This window comes from Morus notabilis, unplaced genomic scaffold, assembly GCF_000414095.1.
Source record: "Morus notabilis unplaced genomic scaffold, ASM41409v2 Scaffold168, whole genome shotgun sequence".
Lineage (NCBI taxonomy): Eukaryota > Viridiplantae > Streptophyta > Magnoliopsida > Rosales > Moraceae > Morus > Morus notabilis.
The window spans coordinates 288,206-309,896 of record NW_010367753.1 but is presented as its reverse complement, the minus strand read 5'-3'; the positions used below and the strand labels follow the sequence as shown (position 1 = coordinate 309,896).

The window sequence follows — 21,691 nt, the reverse complement described above, 5'->3', positions numbered from 1 at the left end:
TCTTTCCTTTTGTTTCCTCTCTGTGGGTGAACAAAACAAATTCAACAAAATGTTCTGTTGGCAAATATTTAGAAGACAGTTAACTTGTTATAATAACCTCTGCATGAATCAAGTCTCTACTCGCTGGGTTTATATTTCTTTCAACTGAATTCATGTTAATAAGAAACTCATTCTTTTTTTTTTTTTTAAGGATAATCATCATTGGAAGTACTTGTTTGCAACTGCATCAGAAAAGCGGAGCAAATAATGTTTTGCGGATTGTTGTCGTTTTCTACACTCTTTGTCGTTTGTTTTTTTCTTATGTCGTTTCTTAGCTTGTCGTGGGTTTTTGAATCTTTCTTTTTTGTCGTTTCAGAATGGTAGTGGATTGTTTTTGTTATGTGGATTATTCATGTCCTTTATGATTCTTTTGTCGTTTTTATCAACTTTTTCCAAGATTGTTGTCGTTTTATACTTTTTGTAGTTTGTTTTTCTTATGTTTAACCTATTGTTGTCGTTTATCATTGTGATGTCGCTCCCAATATTGTTGTTACCTTATCTGATATCCGTGTAATTAATTTGGTAGGTTGTCGTTTTCAATATCTTGCTGTTATGAGGTCGTTTATCATTTTGATGTCCTGTCAAAGATTATTGTCAATTCTTGTCATGAGTTTTTCTTTTTGTCGCCACCTCGCTCATCCTTTTGCTGTCTTTGTTTATTTTGTTATTTTCAAATTCGGGTCCTTTTCTGGTCCTTTTTTCTTTTTCTTTTTAATCGTTAATCCAAGATTATTGTCGTTTATTTCTATGAGTCTTTTTATCCTTTGTTGTCGTTTCCCTGATTGTTGCCATTTCGATCGGTTCCTTTCTATCTCTTCTTATTGTCGTCGTTCTTGATGCTCGTGTTGCTGTCGCTTCCTTATTGTTGTCGTTTTGTATTCTGGTCTGTTGTTGCTTCTCCTGTGATGCCGTTTCCCAGATTGTTGCCGTCGACATTCATGCCGTTTGGGGCATTGTCGTTTTTCCAATTAATGTCGTTTTCCAGTTAGTTTTCTTTAAAGTGCTTAAAAAGGAGCGACAGTAGCCAATTACCGCTAGCTCTTCAAGATATATCCCACATTAATTATATACAGAAAAGAGTATTTTTCAAAATATAAAAATAAAAAAAATACCTCACATCTTGTTTGACCCTCATTTAATCTTTATAAATTCTATTTTTTCTTCAACAAAATAAAATTTCTTTTACTGCTAAGAGATGGTTGTTGGTTTTACCGTTCTATATTATTTCCTTTAATTTACATCACTTTTAAGTGGTATAAAGTCTATCCTACCCTTTTATTTATTTATAAATTCTTTTCCCTTGAGTTAATCAGCCATTAGTTCTGGTTAATCATGACACTATCATAAAGTCGTATTTTCCCAACTTATAACAAAAAAAGGGTCGAATTTTCCTGGCACTTTATAGGAATATCACATGTTTTAGACTTGGATTGAAACATGTCAGTGGACATAAACTATTACAGATAATGCCATTGTTAAAGATACTTAAAAATTATAAAATTCATAAAAATCACAAATATATACATGAAAAATTACAAAACATCTTACAAAATCTAAAATACTGAAATAAATACACAAAAGTACAAGCATAATTTTGGTCAAAATAAAAAAATTAAATAATGTCATTGTGGTATATTTTTTAATAGTTTTAGTATCCATGATAAAAGTCAATCTAACCTTAAAAATTATGGCATATTGCCTAAATATCTCTATTTTCCTAAGAAGTACTTATACAAAACGATCACTTTTATACTCCATGTATAGAATATGTCTTTAATTTAATAACATTATTAATCTGTCTATTTTGTGGTTATTGAGATAATATTATTATAAATATATTGTTTTTGTGTAGATAGTTATGGGTGGTTAACAAATAATAAGAATATCATTACGGTTTAATTTACATATTTATGTGCAAATATCACAATTTCTCAACTCTTTTTTTCATCTCCGGACATATATGTAATTAACTCTTTTCCTAATTGACCCACCTTTCAGAGACAATATCTGGGCCCTTACTTCTACGAATTAACCGTGGGCCGATTGAAGTACTTTCAAGCCCAGGCTACTTCCCCTTATCCAAGTTAAGGTTAGGGTTTAATAAAACCCTGATTCTGTCCTCTTTCGATTTTCTACAGAAAACCGCTCTCTCCGTCTCTCTCTCTATACTTGTTACCAGTCCCGATCAACGGAAGCCCTAATTTTTTCAATCAGATCGCGGAAATGGGAAGCACCCAAGCCGCCGTGTCGTTCCTGACGAACGTGGCTCGCGCCGCCTTCGGGCTCGGCGTCGGCGCCACCATCCTCAACTCCTCCCTCTACACCGTCGACGGCGGCCAACGCGCCGTCCTCTTCGATCGTTTCCGTGGAGTCATTGACGACACCATAGGCGAAGGGACCCACTTCCTCATCCCATGGCTCCAGAAGCCCTTCATCTTCGACATCCGCACCCGGCCCCACACCTTCGCCTCCATTTCCGGCACGAAGGATCTCCAGATGGTCAATCTCACCCTTAGGGTTCTCGCTCGCCCCGAGGTATCCCGCCTCCCCGACATCTTCAAAACCCTAGGTCTCGAGTACGACGAGAAGGTCCTCCCTTCGATTGGCAACGAGGTTATGAAGGCCGTCGTTGCGCAGTTCAACGCCGATCAGCTCCTCACCGATCGGCCTCACGTCTCCGCTCTCGTTCGCGAATCCCTGATTCGGAGGGCGAAGGACTTCAACATCCTGCTCGACGATGTGGCCATCACACACCTATCGTACAGCCCGGAGTTCTCGCGGGCGGTCGAGCAGAAGCAGGTGGCGCAGCAGGAGGCGGAGCGCTCCAAGTTCGTCGTGGCCAAGGCGGAGCAGGAGAGGAGGGCCGCCATTATTAGGGCTCAGGGAGAGAGCGAGTCTGCTAAGCTGATCTCCGACGCCACCGCCTCTGCTGGCATGGGCCTCATTGAGCTCAGGAGGATCGAGGCTTCGAGGGAAGTTGCCGCGACGCTCGCCAAGTCGCCCAACGTCGCCTACTTGCCTGGTGGAAACAACTTGCTCTTGGGTCTTAACGCCGGCCGTTGAATTGGTAATCACGATTAAGAAATTTCCTTGCTTTATACTTTCTGTTTAGTTTTTCAATTAGGTTCTAAATGAAAGTTTGTGCCTTTTTTTGCAATGTGAAAGTGTTTGTTTCTTTCACTTAATTTTGTTAAGTTGGCTAAATTTCCTATATCAAACATTAAAAAGAGTTCAATATTGGAGTCTATAATAATAAAGCAATGAATGTGATGGGGATAAATTGATTATGCCTCTCAATTGATCTGCTGATTAGTTATACTGAATTGTGGCAGCGTTATTGTGCTTATTCGGTCTATTGCTTTCGATAAAAATCGGCTTTCTTCTATTGAGGGCTGTGTTCTGCAGGAATATGCTTTTTGGAAATGTAGTAGTTCCTAGTGTTTGTTTTGTTGATTAGGATTTGGGAGCAGTGATTTTATGACCTTGCTGTACGATGTAGCTCTTCCTCGGGTAGTTGCAAAAAGATTTTAACTACTTTGAAGTGCGGTCAGGACTTGGTAGTAAAGCTGCATATTGCTGATCATATCTTAGATATGACATGTTTGTTTTATGTACAGCTATTGTTTCATGCAAAAACATTCAGCTATTGTTGAGTAGGGACTTAGAAAGATTACACTTCTGGTGATAATTGAGTGAGATGATCTTTTTATAGTTGAAACATGGGCATGGAATAGAAAGGGATTTAGTTGGCTTTAGGCCACGTCTTTAGAAAAAGAAATGTAGGAAAATGAAAATGTTTGGAACTTTTGCTGTTTATTTTCAATCTTCGACTCTGTTATTACAAACCAGAATGTGCATAGGATTCTGTCTCTGATTTTCACCAGCGTTCATGAATAGCTATCAATGCAATCAGGATTAATATATATATATTTTTTTTCGTGTTATGAAATATTTAACATTCTTGGCACTTTTAATAACGATTCAAAATATATTGTGAAAATATCCATGCTTGTGATTCAGTTTTAGATACTAGATTCTTATGCTTCATTTCTTTCTTCATAAATTTGCAGGATCTCATTACATCACATAGGTGGCAATAATGGATGGTGGATTGGAACTTGAAATTGGTTTATTAGTAGCTTTTTACTTTTCTTTTTGATCATATGTCGACTAAAACTTCTGAGTTAATGAAGGTGTTCATCTTGATTCCGTGGAAGTTAAAACTTTGAAGATGGAATTGTCCTTTTGTTGATTACTGTATGAGCTGTAAGATAATATTTTTCCATCTATCAACGGCCGATAAGTGTCCTTTTTCTGGTTCTTATCCGGCCCTCTTTTATGGATTATGGCCATACTCGTGCCCATCAACTCTTAACGAGTTCTTGTGCAATTTGAGGTGGGGGATCCAAATTATGGATCTTAATGCTTGAGGTTATTATTGAAGTGGAAGTGTTTGGCCACCATCCAGGTATGGAAAGTTGATCAAATTGACATTTTTTTTTTAATTGTGTTCAATTTGACTTTTGAAACAAAGAATAAGTATAATTTCAATCTAATTTTTTTTTCTTTCCATAATTTCCACCTATGTTCTAGGTTTTTATTTTTTATTATCATTATTATCTAAATCTTGCTCGTGGTTATCGTTTTTTTTTAACTCCAGGGCTGCATAATAAAGTATCAGTTGTATTGTTTTTCCTAGATGTGTTTTGTATCAATTTAAGAGATTATTATATGTAAGGGTACAAAGTATCAGGTGTATCTTTTACGTTTAGGATGGTTTGTCTATTTGATTCTTTGTCAAATTCCATAGTTATAATAATTCAACCTAACATAAGAATCAAATATAAAAACCATCCTAAACGTAAAAGATCAAGGTTATATCAGATACGGTAAATTTGGACATGACATATTAGACATTTTTATTTTGTGTTCCAATGTATAAAATGCCATTTCAAGTACTTCATTAGTTCATTTACCTTTTGTCTTTTAAGTGAGAGTAAACTTTTTAATTTTTTTTTATTTCAAAACAACAACGCTGTAATTATTGAATGAAAGCGATAATGTTGTAATTACGAAATGATAACGTTGTTCATTACCAAAAATGTTAAACTGGAAAACATCGCTTTGTTTTCTAAATATTCTGTTGCCAACTTGCCAGTGCCGTGCCCTGTTATGTGCGAAAAGACACGAAATTTGCCTTGTCGCTAATGATTAGTCGGACATGCTCCGCATGTCACACTAAGCTGTTATTTTCTAAAAAACGACATATTTTTTTTGGGATTTGCTGTCGTTTACAACAGTAAATACATCGTTTCTATAGTAGAAACGACATGAAATTTACCATTAAACCTTCGATATTTAACTGTTGGGTGGCTTGTCGTTTCATTCCTTAGTATTTTCAGAGAGACAACGCGTGGCTTGTGTTTTAAGTTTCTTGTCGCTGTTTATTCAAAAAGTTAAAGTCAATAGTGGAAACGAGATGAAATTTAGGTTTAAGTTTTAACCTTTTAGATTTCACTGTAGGGTGGCATGTCGTTTTCGTTTTTTATTATGTACAGAGAGACAACATGTGGCTTGTATTTTTAAGTTTCTTGTCGTTTATTTCAAAAAGACAAAATTTACTTCTGTTTTTTTGTTTTATTAAAGACTCCTTTCGTTTTCAAGGAAGAACAAGTATACGCAGTTCGTCTTTAGGAAACTTATCTTCCATTTCGCAGCCACATTCCAGGATTGGTTAAAGCATATCCTCTATGAATTAAAAGTGACATGTCGTTGATTATGTAAATTGTTATGCCTTTGGTTAAAGGACATGTAGTTCGTCTTAAGAAGTTGCTGAGACATGTCGTTGGTCTTTCAAATATGCTGTCGTTCACTTGACAAACGCCATACGTGTTTCTTGTCGTTTTCCTGACATTGACGTTGTCATTTTACATTAAACGACAAATCGTTTAAAATTTTAATTTCCCGTCAGTTTTTCAATCGACATGAATTAATTCAACAATTTTCAATGTTTTTTTTAAGTAATAAATTCTTATATTTTATCTTCTGATAGACATTTTCTTGTTTTATTTTCAAGGAAAAAACGCCATGTCTAATGCTTATGGTGTATACTTCACAGTCGTCAAATATGTAAACGACATTCCTTTAGCATTTCAGAATATTTTCATACGACATTCCGGTTCACCCCAGCCTTCAAATGCTGATGAAGGCTGGTACTGTAAATGAGCATACGACTTTTACAGACATCCCTTTTTTCTTTTTTCCATGTACTATATATTGGGATAATATAAATGATCGTTAATTCCGAAAACTAATATATATGGATCTGGAAAATTTTCAACTATGTTAAAAACTTGTTAAATAATTATAAGAACATATTTTTTCTCTTATTACAAGTAGATCCCTTTTCTTTGTTTTCATGTTTCTTCCTCGGTCTTGTTGAGTACACGTATATGGAGAACTAAACGACCTATTAGGAAACACAGTATCTAGACTATGTTTTTAATAGTTAAGTTTTGATGGTTACTATTAAATATAAAAATTTAATGACGTGGCGTGATAAAAATTCAGTTTTATTAATTATTATTAAATTTTTTTTACCAACTATCTAATTTATTACAATCGTCATATCAATATCTTACGATTAAAATAATAATACTTATTAATAAATAAATATTAGAGTAACTATTAAATCATACCATTGTATGATCACACTTGGGAGGCAATTACGGCAAAACTTGATAACATATTGGTATCTGTGTTTAAGTCAAAGGAGGCTTTTTAAGAAGTGGGAATGAGATCATTGATGCATAAAAAGCATCAATAGATGTTAGTATTACTAGGCAAAGCAAGTGAATTCTCTGCCTAATTGGTTGTTATCGATTTTCAATAGTAAAACTAACACTATGTTTAGGGTAAACATATATCTCTGATTGAGGGAACCAATCTTTGGGATTCCTCTAGGAATCATTCTTTTCCATGTGTGGAAATGATTTTGGTAGAGTCTAATAGAGAAAAAAAAAAGTTAGCAATGATATATATTATTATATATGTCCTTTCAGCGTTTAATATTTCTCAGATCAAAGAGAAAAAAAAAGAAGACAAATAAGTATTAATATGTATTTTTACTTTTTATTTTTAATTAATAACTTTTTTAATGAAATAATTATATTACTTAAAAGGGTATTAATAAAAAATAATGAGTAAAAATTTAGACTCCTGTATTTTAAATATAAGTTCAACAATTTAAAAAAAAAAAAAAAAACAAACAAAAGAAACTTGTGCTTCTTTTAGGATCCTTAATGGAATATGGTACGGTTTATCATCTTTAATGATGGGAAAAGATTTGATATATTGTCGTTCAACATTGTGGCAAAAAAAACTTAATCATGTCCTTTGTTTGGCCCATAACCGAGGTCAGGTTTGGATTACCTTTTTCATTTCATTGTTTTGTTTTTTCTTTTTGTTTTTTCTTTTATTTTGTTTTTTTGGTGGCAGACAGTCGTGTTCTTGTAGTCTGTTCTAGCTTTGATATTTATGCATTGCCACTTTGATATATGATGCCCCAACAAAGCAATCTTTACCGAATTCTACTTGTTCGCCACAAAGGGGTGAGCCTTGTCCGTCAAGCTAAATTTTGGACCTAACGCATGCATTTTGGTCCTTTTGAACTAAAACACTACATATTATTACTATACGCATGTTGTGGAGAAATTATTCGGTAAATTGAGTATATCACATCATCTTATTTATATGATATACTTATTAAATAAAAAATTTGCATTTGATATAAAGTGGTAAATAGAGATTTAATGACAATAATTCATTATTTTCTTAAAAAAAAAAAAACTTAACTCAATTAATTGAGATACGCATTCTATATTCACACAAAACAACTCCTAGTGACATCAACTTCGGAGCATGCATATCTATATCCTCATCCCGATTGCTTTATTATATATACATATATATATATATATATATGTATATATTCTTGCAATGAGAGCAGAGTAGCAGACATCACGTCAAAATGAGGACAAGCAATTTACGCTTTTGGGAGAAAAGAGAGTCGAAAAAAAAAATTAAAAGGAAAACAAGACTAACGAATCACTATCTGCAAATCCCATACTTATGCCACGAGAAGAAATGAAAACTTTTTTTTTTTTTTTTTTAACCAACAGTTTCGTTAATAAAGTAATATATGTGGTTGCATATGCTTATAGTACTACAAGCCCTAGGCCCAAAACTTAGGTGGAAGTCACATTCCCTTGCTTCCCAATACCTATATATATATATATATATATATATAAACAAGGTGGGGGCAACTCTATTATATTCCCAGATGTAGTATCTAGAAGTTGTGCACACTTTAACCTTTTTCTTTCGATATTATCAACTTGGTAAGTCATACGTGTTCTCAACAAGAGCTTACAAGTAGTTGTGAAGCGAAAAATTCTATACATCCCAGCTTAGGGAGTCGGGTTGGGTGAGTGAGGTCACTAAAGTAACGTTTGGTTTATAAGTTTAGAACTATAGTTTATAATTTTAATTTTTAAAATTTAAATTTTTTATGAGAGAAAAACACTGTAACGAATTAAGAATTATAATCCTAAATCAGACTAGAATTCTAAAAACAAACGAAACATAACTTACCTGAATCCTGAGACACATAGGCCCATCCTTGATCCTACTTTTATTTTGATTCATCGGAGTCAGAAGGCTATCCATACTCTTGCGAAAAGAAAGTTGATCTGTTACTAAGTTAAAATACAAGGTCATAAGAAATCCATCATAAATATGTAGACAATTCACTTAATAGTTATTTTTGTTTCATATATGTAACGAGTTTCACTTTCTTAAATACGAGTAATGTAATTGTGGTACCAAGCACTCTACTCATGACCATTTTAGTAATTGTCTACGTACTACGGGAAGAACTTGTCTTTTTACACAGAGCATAAGAACATTCATAATGCCCATTTTTATTGTCTCAAATGTTTGGGGACATTGGTTGAGCGATCCTTTATGTTCCAGTTCCCTCAGTCATATGTAACTGTCAATCTAATAATGAAAAATAAGTTTATTGGTCGAAAAAGAAAATCTAAATTTATTACACAAAAAATATTTGAAAACACTACTGAATATTACGCACTGTTACTAATAAAAGATGGATTTTATATTACGCGACTTATTTTACTAATAAATAGTGTTGAACACCATCAATATAATATTGATCCTTTAACTATATTTTTATACATTCACGTACGAAAAATAGTGACTCTAAGAGTATGTTTGGTAGGAAAGAAAAGTAGAAGGAAGGAAGAAAGTGGAGAGATTTTGAGAGGAAAAATGAAAATGTAAGTTGTTTAGGCCCCACCATTTTTTTTCTTTCCACAAGTGGGCAGAAATTAGGATGAAAAATGGGGACAACTCATTAAAGTGAGTAAAGTTACTAAACTATCATTTTCTCCATCAACATCCAAGCAAAAAATTTAAGGGTATAAAAATAATTTATGAGTAAGATTTTTTCTTTCCTCACAATTTAACTTCCAATACCAAATAAGTAAAAGTAAACTCATTTTCTTTCCATCTTTTCATACCAAACAACATAAAAGAAAATTAATTTTCTTTTTATCATTACTATTTTCTATTACTTCCATATTTCATTTCTATTTTATTTTTTTTCCTTCCTGCCAAACAATAGCAAGGATATAGAGTCAAACCCTCTCTAGTATTTATACCCCATGTGGAGTGAGGATTCATGAATCCCATCAAAGGGTAAAGAAAAGGACTAGTGGAAGCAGAAAAAGAAAAGGATGAAAATGATACGATTTGGTGAGGAGGCAACTGAGCTTGACATGGCATGCATTATTGTTGTTTAAAGCGGGTAAAATGCACCATCCTCCATTATAGCTTTTGAATATGAGTTATCCAAAAAGTTAAAGCTGGTCCTCACATGGGGTACTTCTTTTTGCTTTTAGATCAGTCCTTTTTTTTTTTTTTTTTCAAAGACTTTGAGTGGTTGGATTTTGGGCCTCTAAACAATATCCCGAGCAACCATACAGCTCACCAGTATCTCCAAAACCTGATCTTGCTATATAGTATTGTCCACTCTCTGATGGAAAGGTTTAACCACCCAAATTACATTTACATACCACACCCAGCCTCTTGATCGATTTATCTTTTTTTTTTTTTTTTTTTTTTCCCACTAAATAAAAGTCCGAAGAGAGGGAACCCGGCATAACACTGACAGAATTGTTCGTATTAGGCCTACTTTAAAACAATCACTCCTTAGACGAGAAGCGCGTCACCCCAACCCCACCGAATGTGCTAGTAGTAAGATCACATTCGATTTATCATCTCTAATAGACTACTGGCTAGTACTATATTTGGTCACGTTCGTATGTTAGACTTTAACAAGATTTTAGGGTATTCTTAAAAAATAGATATAAAATATTATTTATCACAGTCAATAATGCAACGATCTAAATAAAGTTGTCTGCTGGTGATGCATCACCAATAATAGTATTAGCGATGATCAAAATAGAGCTATATAAAATCGACTCTTCTTTGTGTGAAACAAAAACTAGATGTCAGAATATAGTTAATTAGGTAAGGTTTCAGAAGTGATTAGATATAAACTTCAACTTTTTGATGAATACTAGAGGCATTATGTTAATTAGGTAAAGACAAAGAAGGAAAAGAAAAAAAAAAAAAGTTTGGCCAAACCAAAGTTGCAGCATACGTGCGTATGCATGTGTCATGTGTATTGTGTGTATTTATTGACAGTGATGGGTTTAAGTCCAAAGCGAACAGCATTAAAATCAAAAACAGAGTTCAATCAAAGAATCATCTATATAAATTAGGCATTTGATGAGATGAACTATATTAGGTAATGAGCGTAATATAAGGGTTGAATATGCCACCGACCCTTTGTGGTACAATATCCTAATTAGTCGGTGATTTGTCTTTCAAGTCTTAAATGAGAAAAATTTTCACCGAGAATAAAAGACCTTTTAATTTGGTATCAAATTAAGACTAAATATAGAAAAATAAAGATATTAAAGTATGCATGTGGATTAATGTGAAGTTAAAGTATCACTTATAACACACGCGTGACATCATTATAGAGTATTCAACTAGCCAAAGAATAAAGTAAATAAAACATAAAAGGACTGAACCAATAAAAAAATAAATTAAAATAATCATCCACAAAATAAAGTATAATCCTTAACTTGCAAGGACTAAACAAGGAAAAAGAAATAAACTACAATAATATACTGAAAAACTGCATATATTATAATAATGTCTTTCTTGCACTAATTTGAGCTTGTGACCTGACCTCTAATATTACATCATTCTCACTGATTATAGCAGCAAAATAACTCCTTTTTTAGACATCTACAAACCAGTTATCACCATCATTATCTTAGAATCTTTATCTCACTTTCACCCACTATAAGATAATACCACCAAACAATATTCTTTTCTCTCTCCCTTTTCTTTCTGGGCTATTTCTTCTCCACCCACAACCACAAAAGCTCAAAATTATTGTTTTGCAAACAAAATTCTTCAGTTGAGTAATTAATTATCTGTCTTTTGTTATCTTTTGGAATTAACCTTTTGTTTACTATATTCTTCTCCTCCTCCAACTTTCCCCTGAAAGGCTTGTTTCTTTTTCTCTGTTCCATTTGTGTAAGCAATCATGGCTGTTTCCTTTCCCATATCCACCCACTTAGAAATATATTGATTATTCTTCTTTCACTTCTTGGCATAAACTCTCATCAGGTATTCTTTATTTCCCACACTGTGCTTTCAGTTATGCTTTCATTGACTTTGCCAGACTTCTAAAGGGTTTTTTATTATACAAGTAGTTGATCAACTTCTTATTTCCCATTAATATCAAAGGGTATTCTTCGATCATCTTCTCGTGACAACTTTAGCACTAATATTTTCACTGAGAAATTAGCTGTTAAAATTCTATAAACTCGGTAGCTTCTTTCTCACAGTTCCATTTCTTTAGTTAACATTCTTGGGGGGTTTTTTTTTTTTTTTCCTTTTAGGACCATATAGCTGACTTTAAGGTGGTCATAACAACTACTATATTGAGAAGAAGACTTTGGATCAAGGATTGCTAAAAGGTTTGCTTATACGTAGTTGAATATTATCTCTCCAGCTTCACAATGCCTCCAATATATTTTCCACTTCGGTGGGAAAGCACCGGAGACCAATGGTGGTACGCTTCTCCAATTGATTGGGCAGCGGCGAATGGTCACTATGACCTGGTGAGGGAACTGCTCCGCATAGACAGCAACCACCTCATCAAACTCACATCTCTGCGCCGAATTCGGCGTCTTGAGACCGTGTGGGACGACGAGGAGCAGTACCATGACGTGGCCAAATGCCGCTCCCAGGTGGCGCGGAAGCTCTTCCTTTATTGTGAGTCCAAGAAAGGGGGGAAGAAGAACTCCCTCATCCGCGCAGGCTACGGCGGATGGCTTATCTACACGGCTGCCTCGGCGGGGGACTTGGGGTTTGTGCAAGAATTGCTTGAGAGAAACCCTCTGCTTGTGTTTGGTGAAGGAGAGTACGGTGTGACTGATGTGCTCTACGCTGCAGCCAGGAGCAAGAGCTGTGGCGTTTTCAGGCTGCTGCTGGACTTTGCGTGTTCTCCGAGGTTTACGACGGAGAAGGGCGGGGAGTTGGAGGAGCGTGTTGGGGATATTCCTTCTGTTTACAAGTGGGAGATGGTGAATAGGGCTGTCCATGCTGCTGCTAGAGGTGGGAATTTAAGGATTTTGAAGGAACTTCTTGCTGATTGCTCTGATGTTTCCGCTTATAGAGATGCTCATGGCTCAACTATACTGCACACGGCTGCTGGGAGAGGCCAAGTTGAGGTTAGCCTTACACTTTCATGTATTAAACCAACTTTATAGTTTCGAGAACAAAAAAAAAAATGTGTCATATAATAGTAGTACCACCCAATAGCAATATGTCTGGCTGAGCTGACAAAAATAGTGTTTTGGAATCAAGATCAAAATCCTTTGAAAAAAAAATAGTAAACATTATAATATCGTTTCTCTTGGATCCCAAACGAAAAACAGCCTACCAAAGAGATTGTGAGATTTTAAGAGTTGTGTTCTCAGACCAATATTTCTAAAGTACTGTTTTAAAACACCAGTTTCAAGAACCTTTTTTTAGAATGCAAAGAAAGAAACTGTTTTGTCTTGATCCTAAACAAATAACTCCTAAGAATTATGCTTCCATACATATTTTCAGATTATTGTTTTAAAACAACAGTTACAAAATATATATATATATATATATAGTTCTGGAATGCAAACCAAACTTCCAAGTGGCTTTATACCACTTGTGAAATCAATCACTTTCACCACTTTTTTTTATAAAAATAATAAAAAAATCTGATCAGTCTTGGTTCTTGATGCAGATACTGAAGTATCTCATAGAGAGTTTTGACATGATAAACTCCACAGACCACCAAGGCAACACAGCGTTGCATGTGGCTGCTTACAGGGGCCAATTAGCCGCAGTTGAAGCTCTAATATCTGCATCTCCTTCATCAGTTCATCTTAAGAACAAGGCCGGCGAGACTTTTCTCCACAAGGCCGTGTCCGGCTTCCAAGCTCTTGCTTTCAAAAGACTAGACAGACAAATTGGGCTCCTGAGGCAGTTGGTATGTGGGAAAGTTTTCAACATTCAGGACATCATCAACGCCAAGAACAACGAGGACCGAACCGCGCTTCACGTGGCCATCATCGGCAATGTCCACACGGACCTCGTGCAGCTCCTGATGACTGCCAAGTCCATTGATGTCAATGTCACCGACGCCGACGGCATGACCCCGCTCGATTACCTCAGGCAAAGGCCTCGTTCCGCTTCGTCAGATGTACTAATCAGACAGTTAATCTCAGCTGGAGGGATGTTTGGTTCTCAGGACTACAATACAAGAAAAGTCATCGTCTCGCGGCTTAAGATGCAGGGCAATGGAAGCAGCAGCCCCGGATCGTCGTTTCGGATATCTGATACTGAAATATTCTTGTACACAGGGATTGAGAACATCTCAGACGGCAGTGCTGAACACGGCAGCACAGGACTAATGAGCCCGGCCTCACTGGAGCTAACTCCATACGACTCGGCTGTTGAGAATCGGAGCTCATTCGCAAGTGCTAAGCCTACTTCTGTAAACAATGCTGCACAAATTTTCAAACAAGTCCTAAATTGGCCACGGATCAAAGACAAGTGGCCTCAGAAAGTGAAGAAATCTGTTGGAGATCACGAAGGTTCAAATGTTGAGTCAAACAAGAACAGCTCAGATGTCGATCCACCAACCCCACTTAGGAAGAGATTCTCAAAGCCTTCATCACCTTCCAACAACAACAAAAGAACACTTTCCGTGAGGAGTAACCAGTCAAGTCCATCTGCAAAGAAGAAGCTAGCTTCAGGCATAAGAAATGGGGTCATGCAGGCCATACCCCAGAGAACAGTCCCGCACCGATCCCGCTCCAGCTCGTTCTCGAAATCGTCGATATCTTCTCCGACTTCGTTGGATAAACAAAAGGGTATCTGCATTGAAGGTGATATTGCAGGACCATCTTGCTCAAACCAAGTGGTAATTGATGGTCCAAATCCCAATTCGGTGAAACAACAACAACAGCAACAAGGCAATGCCAATAGTACCAAGAGGTTGAAGAGCCAGTATTTCTGTTTTGGCACAGCAGGAGTATCTGTTAAAAGCCCAGTTAGCAGGCAACAACAGAACAGCCAAAGTTACAAACGTCCTGTTGCTTTGGTGGCTTGAATTCTACTTAGCTCAATTTGAGGCCTTTAATCCTGGACTAATATCAGCAAGTTAAAATAGCTGTTTAATTACTAGAACTTTTTTTTTTTCTTTTCAATTTGCTTGCATCTTTGTTTGTTTTATTCACTTAGAGATGTAGTTGTATCAAGTACTTGGCATGTATCTTGTGTGGACCTCCTTAATCTTAATAAGTGAAGAAAAGAGCAAAAGCTGTGAATATTATGCTCTTGTTTGATGCTTTGGATTCCTTAATAAGTTAAAAATCTGTTTCATTGTTCAAGTATAACTTCTGTTTATATTTGTGGTTATGTAACTATGTTGCAATGGTATGTATGCTTTTGATATGAGATGCTACATCTTTCCCTGGTTCAATCTTACGTGGCCTTTTGGCCTAAGATATTGTCGTTTTCGAAAATGTCTGTCATAATGTCATTTTCATGAATTGTCGTTTTCATATCATTTTGTCGACCTTATAAGATAATGTCGTTTTCTGCGATGATGCTGTCATCTTCTCACATGTGTCGTTTTCATAATATTGTCGTTTGTATAATATGACGTCGTTTTTATTGATCTTGTCGTTGTCTTACGATGTAAAAGTTTGAACTTTGACGATTATGTGCATTTTAACTTATTTTTCAATGTAAAATCTCCTTTCTATACTGTTGTTTCCTCATATATAATATTTTGTTGTCTTTAGAATATGATGTCATTTACGAAGATCTTGGCGCTTTCCAGGTACGATGTCAATTTTTTTCAGATTATCTCATAATTCTACTATTTCTCGTTTGGTAATATCCTAGGAGAAGCTAGCTAGCTTGTATCAAATAAATAAATAAATAAATAAATATGATGCCTTTTCAATACTCTCACTTCCAAACATTTTGTTGTTTTTCAAGTAATGTGTCGTTTTCCTTAGATCCTTTCGTTTTTACGTACTTCAGATTTATATTATTCGGTTGTTTTTGTAACACGATGTAGCTCTTATGATTTTTTTCTTTTTCTTTATTATAATGTGAAGCTTTTTTTTTTTTTTTTAGGGGATAATGTGATGCTTTTAGGTAGCCGTTTCCCAACCTATGACACTTCTCATTTTTTTTTTCCCTGTTTTGTAAATATTTGTCATTTTATAAAACTATATCGTATTTGTCTAATGAGAGTTTAGTAAGAACTTAGCGGTTTTACAAGATGATGCCGTCTTCTACTGTACTTTTTTTTGGGGAAAATTAGGCCCCGTTCAATTCACCGATTCGAGTTTAGAATTCGAGTTTTACTATAATACAAAGTTCTCAGAAACAGTCACATCTAATTTTTTTACTACACTAAAAAACTTTCACATAAAGTCACATCTCAACTCGAATTAAAAACTTGAATCAACGAACTAAACGGGCCCTTAATTTTCTACTGTACTGCAGTTTCTAAGATGTTGTCATTTGTTAAAATTTTGTCGTTTTCTGAATGTGTTGTCGTTTATAAGTATGTTCATGTAGTTTCCAAGGATATGGTCTTTACATAATTTTCCATTTTTTAAAAATGGTCGTTTTCATATGTTTTTGTCGTTCTTAAAAGATGATGTTGTTTATGAGTTCTTTATATATTGTCGTTTAATAAGATATTATAGTTTTTTATTTATTTTATTTTTTACATTTTTTATAATCTTGTTTCCGAAACTGTTGTCGTTAGTGCTTTTTCCTTCTCTCTCTTAAGTGTCGTTTTTTTTGTGAATTGCCGTTTTCATACATGACTTTCGTCCTTTATTGATATGCTGTCGATTTCAGGATGCTGTCTTCTGTTAAGATATGGTTTGGTCGCTTTTAAGCTCTCTTGTTTGACTAAGATGATGTTGTTTAGTTATGATGCTTTGTTACGAAATATTGTTAATTTCCTCATATATTGTCGTTTCTAATGAATCGATATCATTTATTGAGATGTCGTTTTTGTCCGCTCCAAAGATATTGTCGTTTTTAGCTGTTGCCATGTATCAGTATTAAACGTACATCTTTTTTTGTTTTTTTTTTTTGGGGGTGAAAATATTGAACGTAAATCTGATCCCCGTCGTTCTGTCCTTCTGAGGTGCTAGTTTCAGCCTCAGCCTCAGTTTTTTATATATATATATATATATACATACACACATACACACACAACATACAAGATTTGACAGTCAAATGAAATTAAAAATCATACTAGATTATTTATTAGAACTTAATTAGTGAAGATATTCTACAAGAGTACGCAACCCAATGGAACTTGTAAGAGTAAAATGCTAAAGGGGACGTAATAGAACACAGATTTCAGATTAGTAAACTAAAAAGTAGACGAATATTTTCCCCCGCTTTATAAAATCAAAGAAAAAAGAACTCACTGAGATGATTGTTAACATTTTATCAACTAGAAGGCTCAAATTTTCGGATTTTAACAATGAAAATATGTTTTTTTTTTTTCATTTAATTTATAGGTAGGGACGTAAGACTTCCTATGCCTTATCTGAATTAAGAACAGATCAGCAAATTCCATTCAAACTGGTGATGTACTAATGATGTTAGGCTCAGCAAAAGTCAGTAGCCAGGCGATAACCATTTTGTATAATTGTTGATTGTTGACAAATAAAACCAACAAACCCACATAAATTAATCTACAACATAAATACGTAATTGCACTTTGGTATGCAATTAGTTGCGTGCATATATATTCTACACATTTCCCTTTTTATTTTTTTATTTTTTTAAAAGAGAGGAATAAAGCTCCGTGCAAATTCATATAACTATATAGATATCATCTTTTTATATTGCATATTTGGGCTTTCAAAGAATATTGCCTGGAAAGTTCTATGTATATTTATATATATGACATGTAAATATTAGTTGAAGCTGAAAATGGGTTTTAAAACTCTGTAATTATAAACATTTTATTTCCTAAGTTATTGAGCAAATAGTGGGTTTAAAACGCTCTCGAGGTATTTTGTCAAAAGAAAAAATTTTAAGAAAAAAGCGCTCTTGAGGACGACTATTGTATATTTTTAATTAAGGAGACGTTTGGTTCATGGATTAGAATCATGTGGTTAGAACTATTTTTAATTTACGTGTATTTTTTGTGAGAAAAAACACTGTAGATGATTCAAATCATAGTTTGAATTCTCCAACCAAACATCTCCTAAGTGACAGTTAGGCCACATTCACATATACGTACAATAGCCAATACGTAATATATTTACTATTTTAATGTGCTATTGACATAGTAGAATGGAGTTACAACTATAATATTTCAGTAAAATAATAATAATAATAATAATAATAATAAGTAATACAACTAATATATACTAACGTGAGCTTCGTTCTCACTTAGATCAGTTTTTCTTTCGTAGGCGTTTTTAAAACGTCACGTTGACTGTAGAATGCATTATGTTGGGAAACGGATTTTTTTATTTAAAAAAAAAATCACAAAATGGTGTCATTTCATTTGAAATGTCAAACATGAATATCCATGAAATTGTTGGTATGTCAAAAGCAGCTGATTCTAAATTATATTCCTAATATCATAAGAGATAAATCCAAATACAATAATACTCCATAGCCGTGAGTCTATTGGATTCCATTTCTGTTTTGTATTTCTGTCCTATCCTTTCAATAAAAAACAAATTTCTTAAACAAGTTATTCTCAAATACTAAAAAAAATGACGTTAACGTACAGAGTAATAATGTTCTTTTTGTTTGTATAACTTTGACTAAATGTCAAGAGTATATATTTTTGACTAAGAAAATATAGCTAATAATCATTATTTTTTAAAAATACATAATAAATTTCTATATGTCGATTAAATAAAGAGGATGTTTCTGCAATCATCCTTAATTATTTTTGTCTGAGGACATAGAATGTATTAATTAATGTTTTCAACACCAAAATTTCTACTGAGTTTCTAGGAGATAGTTGAATATAAGTTAGTATATTCCTGCAAGCGGTTTCGATTAAATCATTTCGCAGTTTTTTAAATTAAATGGTTTTAGACTGTCGGAGTATTGTAGCGTCTCTGACTGTAATAACTGAGGTCGACAAGTAAACTAACAGAACTTGGGAGGTTTCAAGGTATTTTCGCGGACGTTGACTTGCAGTTCAGAAGTTGAATTAGCTGTTCAATTAATACGGACTGATGTATATAGCGAGTAAAACCAGTTACAAATGAAGCTTAGAAATTGAGAAGAAAATACGATATTAGTTATGAAATCTACTTATTCATTCGTATCATTTTGTGTGTGTAAATCTTTACAGAAAAGTGAGTTTGTTTCAATATCAACTCTTTGAAAGTGATATTCATTTATTTTGCCTAAAAATTTACAAGGTTTATGAAATTTAGGCATCCCAAATAGATATATAATATGGCCAATTGTGCATTTAAACCATGGTGGTTTTTAGATCCTCCCTTTTTTTTTTTTGTTTTTTTTTTTTTTGTTTATCAAAGATTAAAAATCCTTGGCTTTATAGTAAGGAGTTTATCTGGTAGTCCCTGAAAAAATGGACTACCAGTAGTCCTTGAAAAAATGGATTACCAGTAATCCCTTCGTTTTCAGGCGTTAAATCTGTATCAAAATTTGTACGTTCATATATATTTTTAATCTGATGTGATTTTGACTAAATTCGACGGTCAAAAATTAAGACTACAGTTAAACCGGTGTATCCAAAAAGATCTCTTCAAAGTAATGAAAGAGAATGTGGACCCTAATTTGTCATGATATATATAATATCCCAACGGGGCATTTAAGCAAAGAGTGGTACCATCCTTAGCACAAGGTCCAAGTCTTTTTGTGCTAAAATCTTTCCACAACTTGTGCATTGTTCTCTTCTGCCAATACGTCCTCAGTAGACATGATAACGTACTAGCTTTCCTAGCTTGGTGGGTCGTTGGGGTCAAGTGTACCCAATTTAAGTGATCAACAAAGTCGGTGGATTTGGATGGAATGTGAAAGGAAATTAATATCCAGTGTAAATGCAACTTTTTTTTTTTTTTTTTTCGCCACCATTGACTTATTCAAAAGAGAAAAAACATGCCCTCTTTAAACTAAGCAGAGATTGAACACGAGAAAAGAGCTTTAATTAAGTCTTAATTATGTGCTCCACATTGAGCATTATATTTCAGTCATGCGAATAAGATGCCTATAAAGTGGCCTTATCTAAAGTGATACATTCACATATATATACACACATATAAGAAGAGAAGTCAGCGTTTCTCATCATGTTTGTCGTGAAATCAAATTTGGCAGCCAAAAAGAGTTTAGAGAATATCAACAGCTAGCTCAAAATCAACGAAAGGAATGATTATTACTAGCAAAAGGTCAAGATTGCAAATGTGGTATATTAAGGGGAATTCAGAATTGGAACTAGGATTGATTTTTTTTTAGTCACTTACGCTACAAGACAAAAACACCGCACGAATATAAAGTCTTTTTGGTGTAGTCCTGAACCGTATGCATTTGGACACAGCAAAAGAGCACACTTGTAAACTTTTCAAAGCTAAAAATGGATAGATAATAATATCTACAATTGAATTAATCCTAGTTAGGTCATAAATTAGTTATTTTAAAAAAAAAAAGTCATAAACTTATTTTCAATTTCAGGGAATGGGATCATAAAGTTGATAGCTGATTCGGGCGTCTAATAAATTTCTCTTCATTGACTTTGTGCTTTTATATAGTGGAAATTTTTTCTTCGACTTTTAATTTGTGTCTTAGATTCCTAAGTGTCTAGCTAGCCGCTAATAATGCAATCATATCATAATAGTTGAAGTAGTTTTTTCTGTGTTATTTTCTTGGAATGCTCTTAGAAACTAGCTGGTAGTTTATAACTAGAAGCAATTAGGGTGCGTTTGGAAGGGAGATTCGTGCCATGATTCGAATCATGATTCGTGACTCGTTACAGTATTTTCTCTCACAAAAAACACACATAAGACAAGAATAATTTTGAATCATGGTTCTAAATCCATGAATCTATGAACCAAGCTGGTAGTTTATTCTACCTCACGTATTTTATGCTACAAAGTGAAAAGAAACATTAACTAAAAGCTCAGACAAAAAAAAAAAAAAAACCTCATCTCATGTTAAGTAAGTGACTCAAATTGATTTTAGAAAAGTTAATATTTTGTGTTTTTTTTTGGTAAATTATTGTTTTCAGTTTTTGATCAAGGGTTATTTTCTGATTTATTAAGAGTCTATAAATAAGTATTTTGTGTAAGACTTTAAGTGTGCTCAGAGAAAAAATGTAGAGAAAGAGTAGAAAGAGTGTCTCTTTTTGAGAGAAAGAGAGAGAAAAGTGAGGAGATAGATATGCAATGATGTACGGAGTTTTGAGTAGAGAGAGAAAATTTATTGAGTGTGTAATTTTGAAATTATTAGTAAATTTTTTTCTATCTTTTGTATATGTAAAATTTTTTTTTAAACCACCTAAATTTTTATATTCTCTCTTTTCTTTTTAGTTTTGTTTCAGTTTATTTTTGTATTGTAGAGTGTAGTGGTGTGTTTTTTCATAACATCTCCAACGAAATTTTAGAATTGGTTAACGTACGGATTATAAGTTATTATGGCCCTGTTTGTTTCCGTTTTCATTTTCATTTTTCACATTTTTCGAGATTAAAAAATGAAAACGGAAACATAAAATGCGTTTGGTGTAAAAATTTTTAAAAAACAAAAACGTTTTTGTCTTTTCTGAAAAACTGAAAACGAAAAAAAGACGTTTTCATTTTCACGTTTTCGTTTTCTAAAAACGGATTTCAGTTTTTTTTTTCTCTCTCTCTTCTCCAGCCGAAGAAGACGCGGGACATCCAGCGAAAGCCCACCGTCTACGCTCCTCTCC

General features: G+C 34.0%; 2 protein-coding genes across 3 annotated transcripts; both read left to right on the top strand.

Moving 5' to 3' along the window:
* The first annotated feature begins 2,145 nt into the window (after nt 1–2,145).
* On the top strand, nt 2,146–4,391 carry LOC21400644 (prohibitin-3, mitochondrial). The gene is made up of 2 exons (XM_010113327.2): nt 2,146–3,106; nt 4,110–4,391. Exon 1 carries the CDS (start codon nt 2,263–2,265, stop codon nt 3,100–3,102), a length of 840 nt encoding a protein of 279 aa, XP_010111629.1. The 5' UTR covers nt 2,146–2,262; the 3' UTR covers nt 3,103–3,106; nt 4,110–4,391.
* Nucleotides 4,392–11,500: 7,109 nt separating this feature from the next.
* LOC21400643 lies at nt 11,501–15,035 on the top strand. 2 transcript variants are annotated; one of them, XM_010113326.2, is made up of 3 exons: nt 11,501–11,826; nt 12,215–12,935; nt 13,487–15,035. In XM_010113326.2, exons 2-3 carry the CDS (start codon nt 12,222–12,224, stop codon nt 14,855–14,857), a joined length of 2,085 nt encoding a protein of 694 aa, XP_010111628.1. In that variant the 5' UTR covers nt 11,501–11,826; nt 12,215–12,221; the 3' UTR covers nt 14,858–15,035. The 2 variants fall into 2 exon arrangements, with proteins under 2 accessions (XP_010111628.1, XP_024031320.1); XM_024175552.1 differs by having other exon boundaries at nt 12,102–12,935.
* The last annotated feature ends 6,656 nt before the right edge of the window (nt 15,036–21,691 follow it).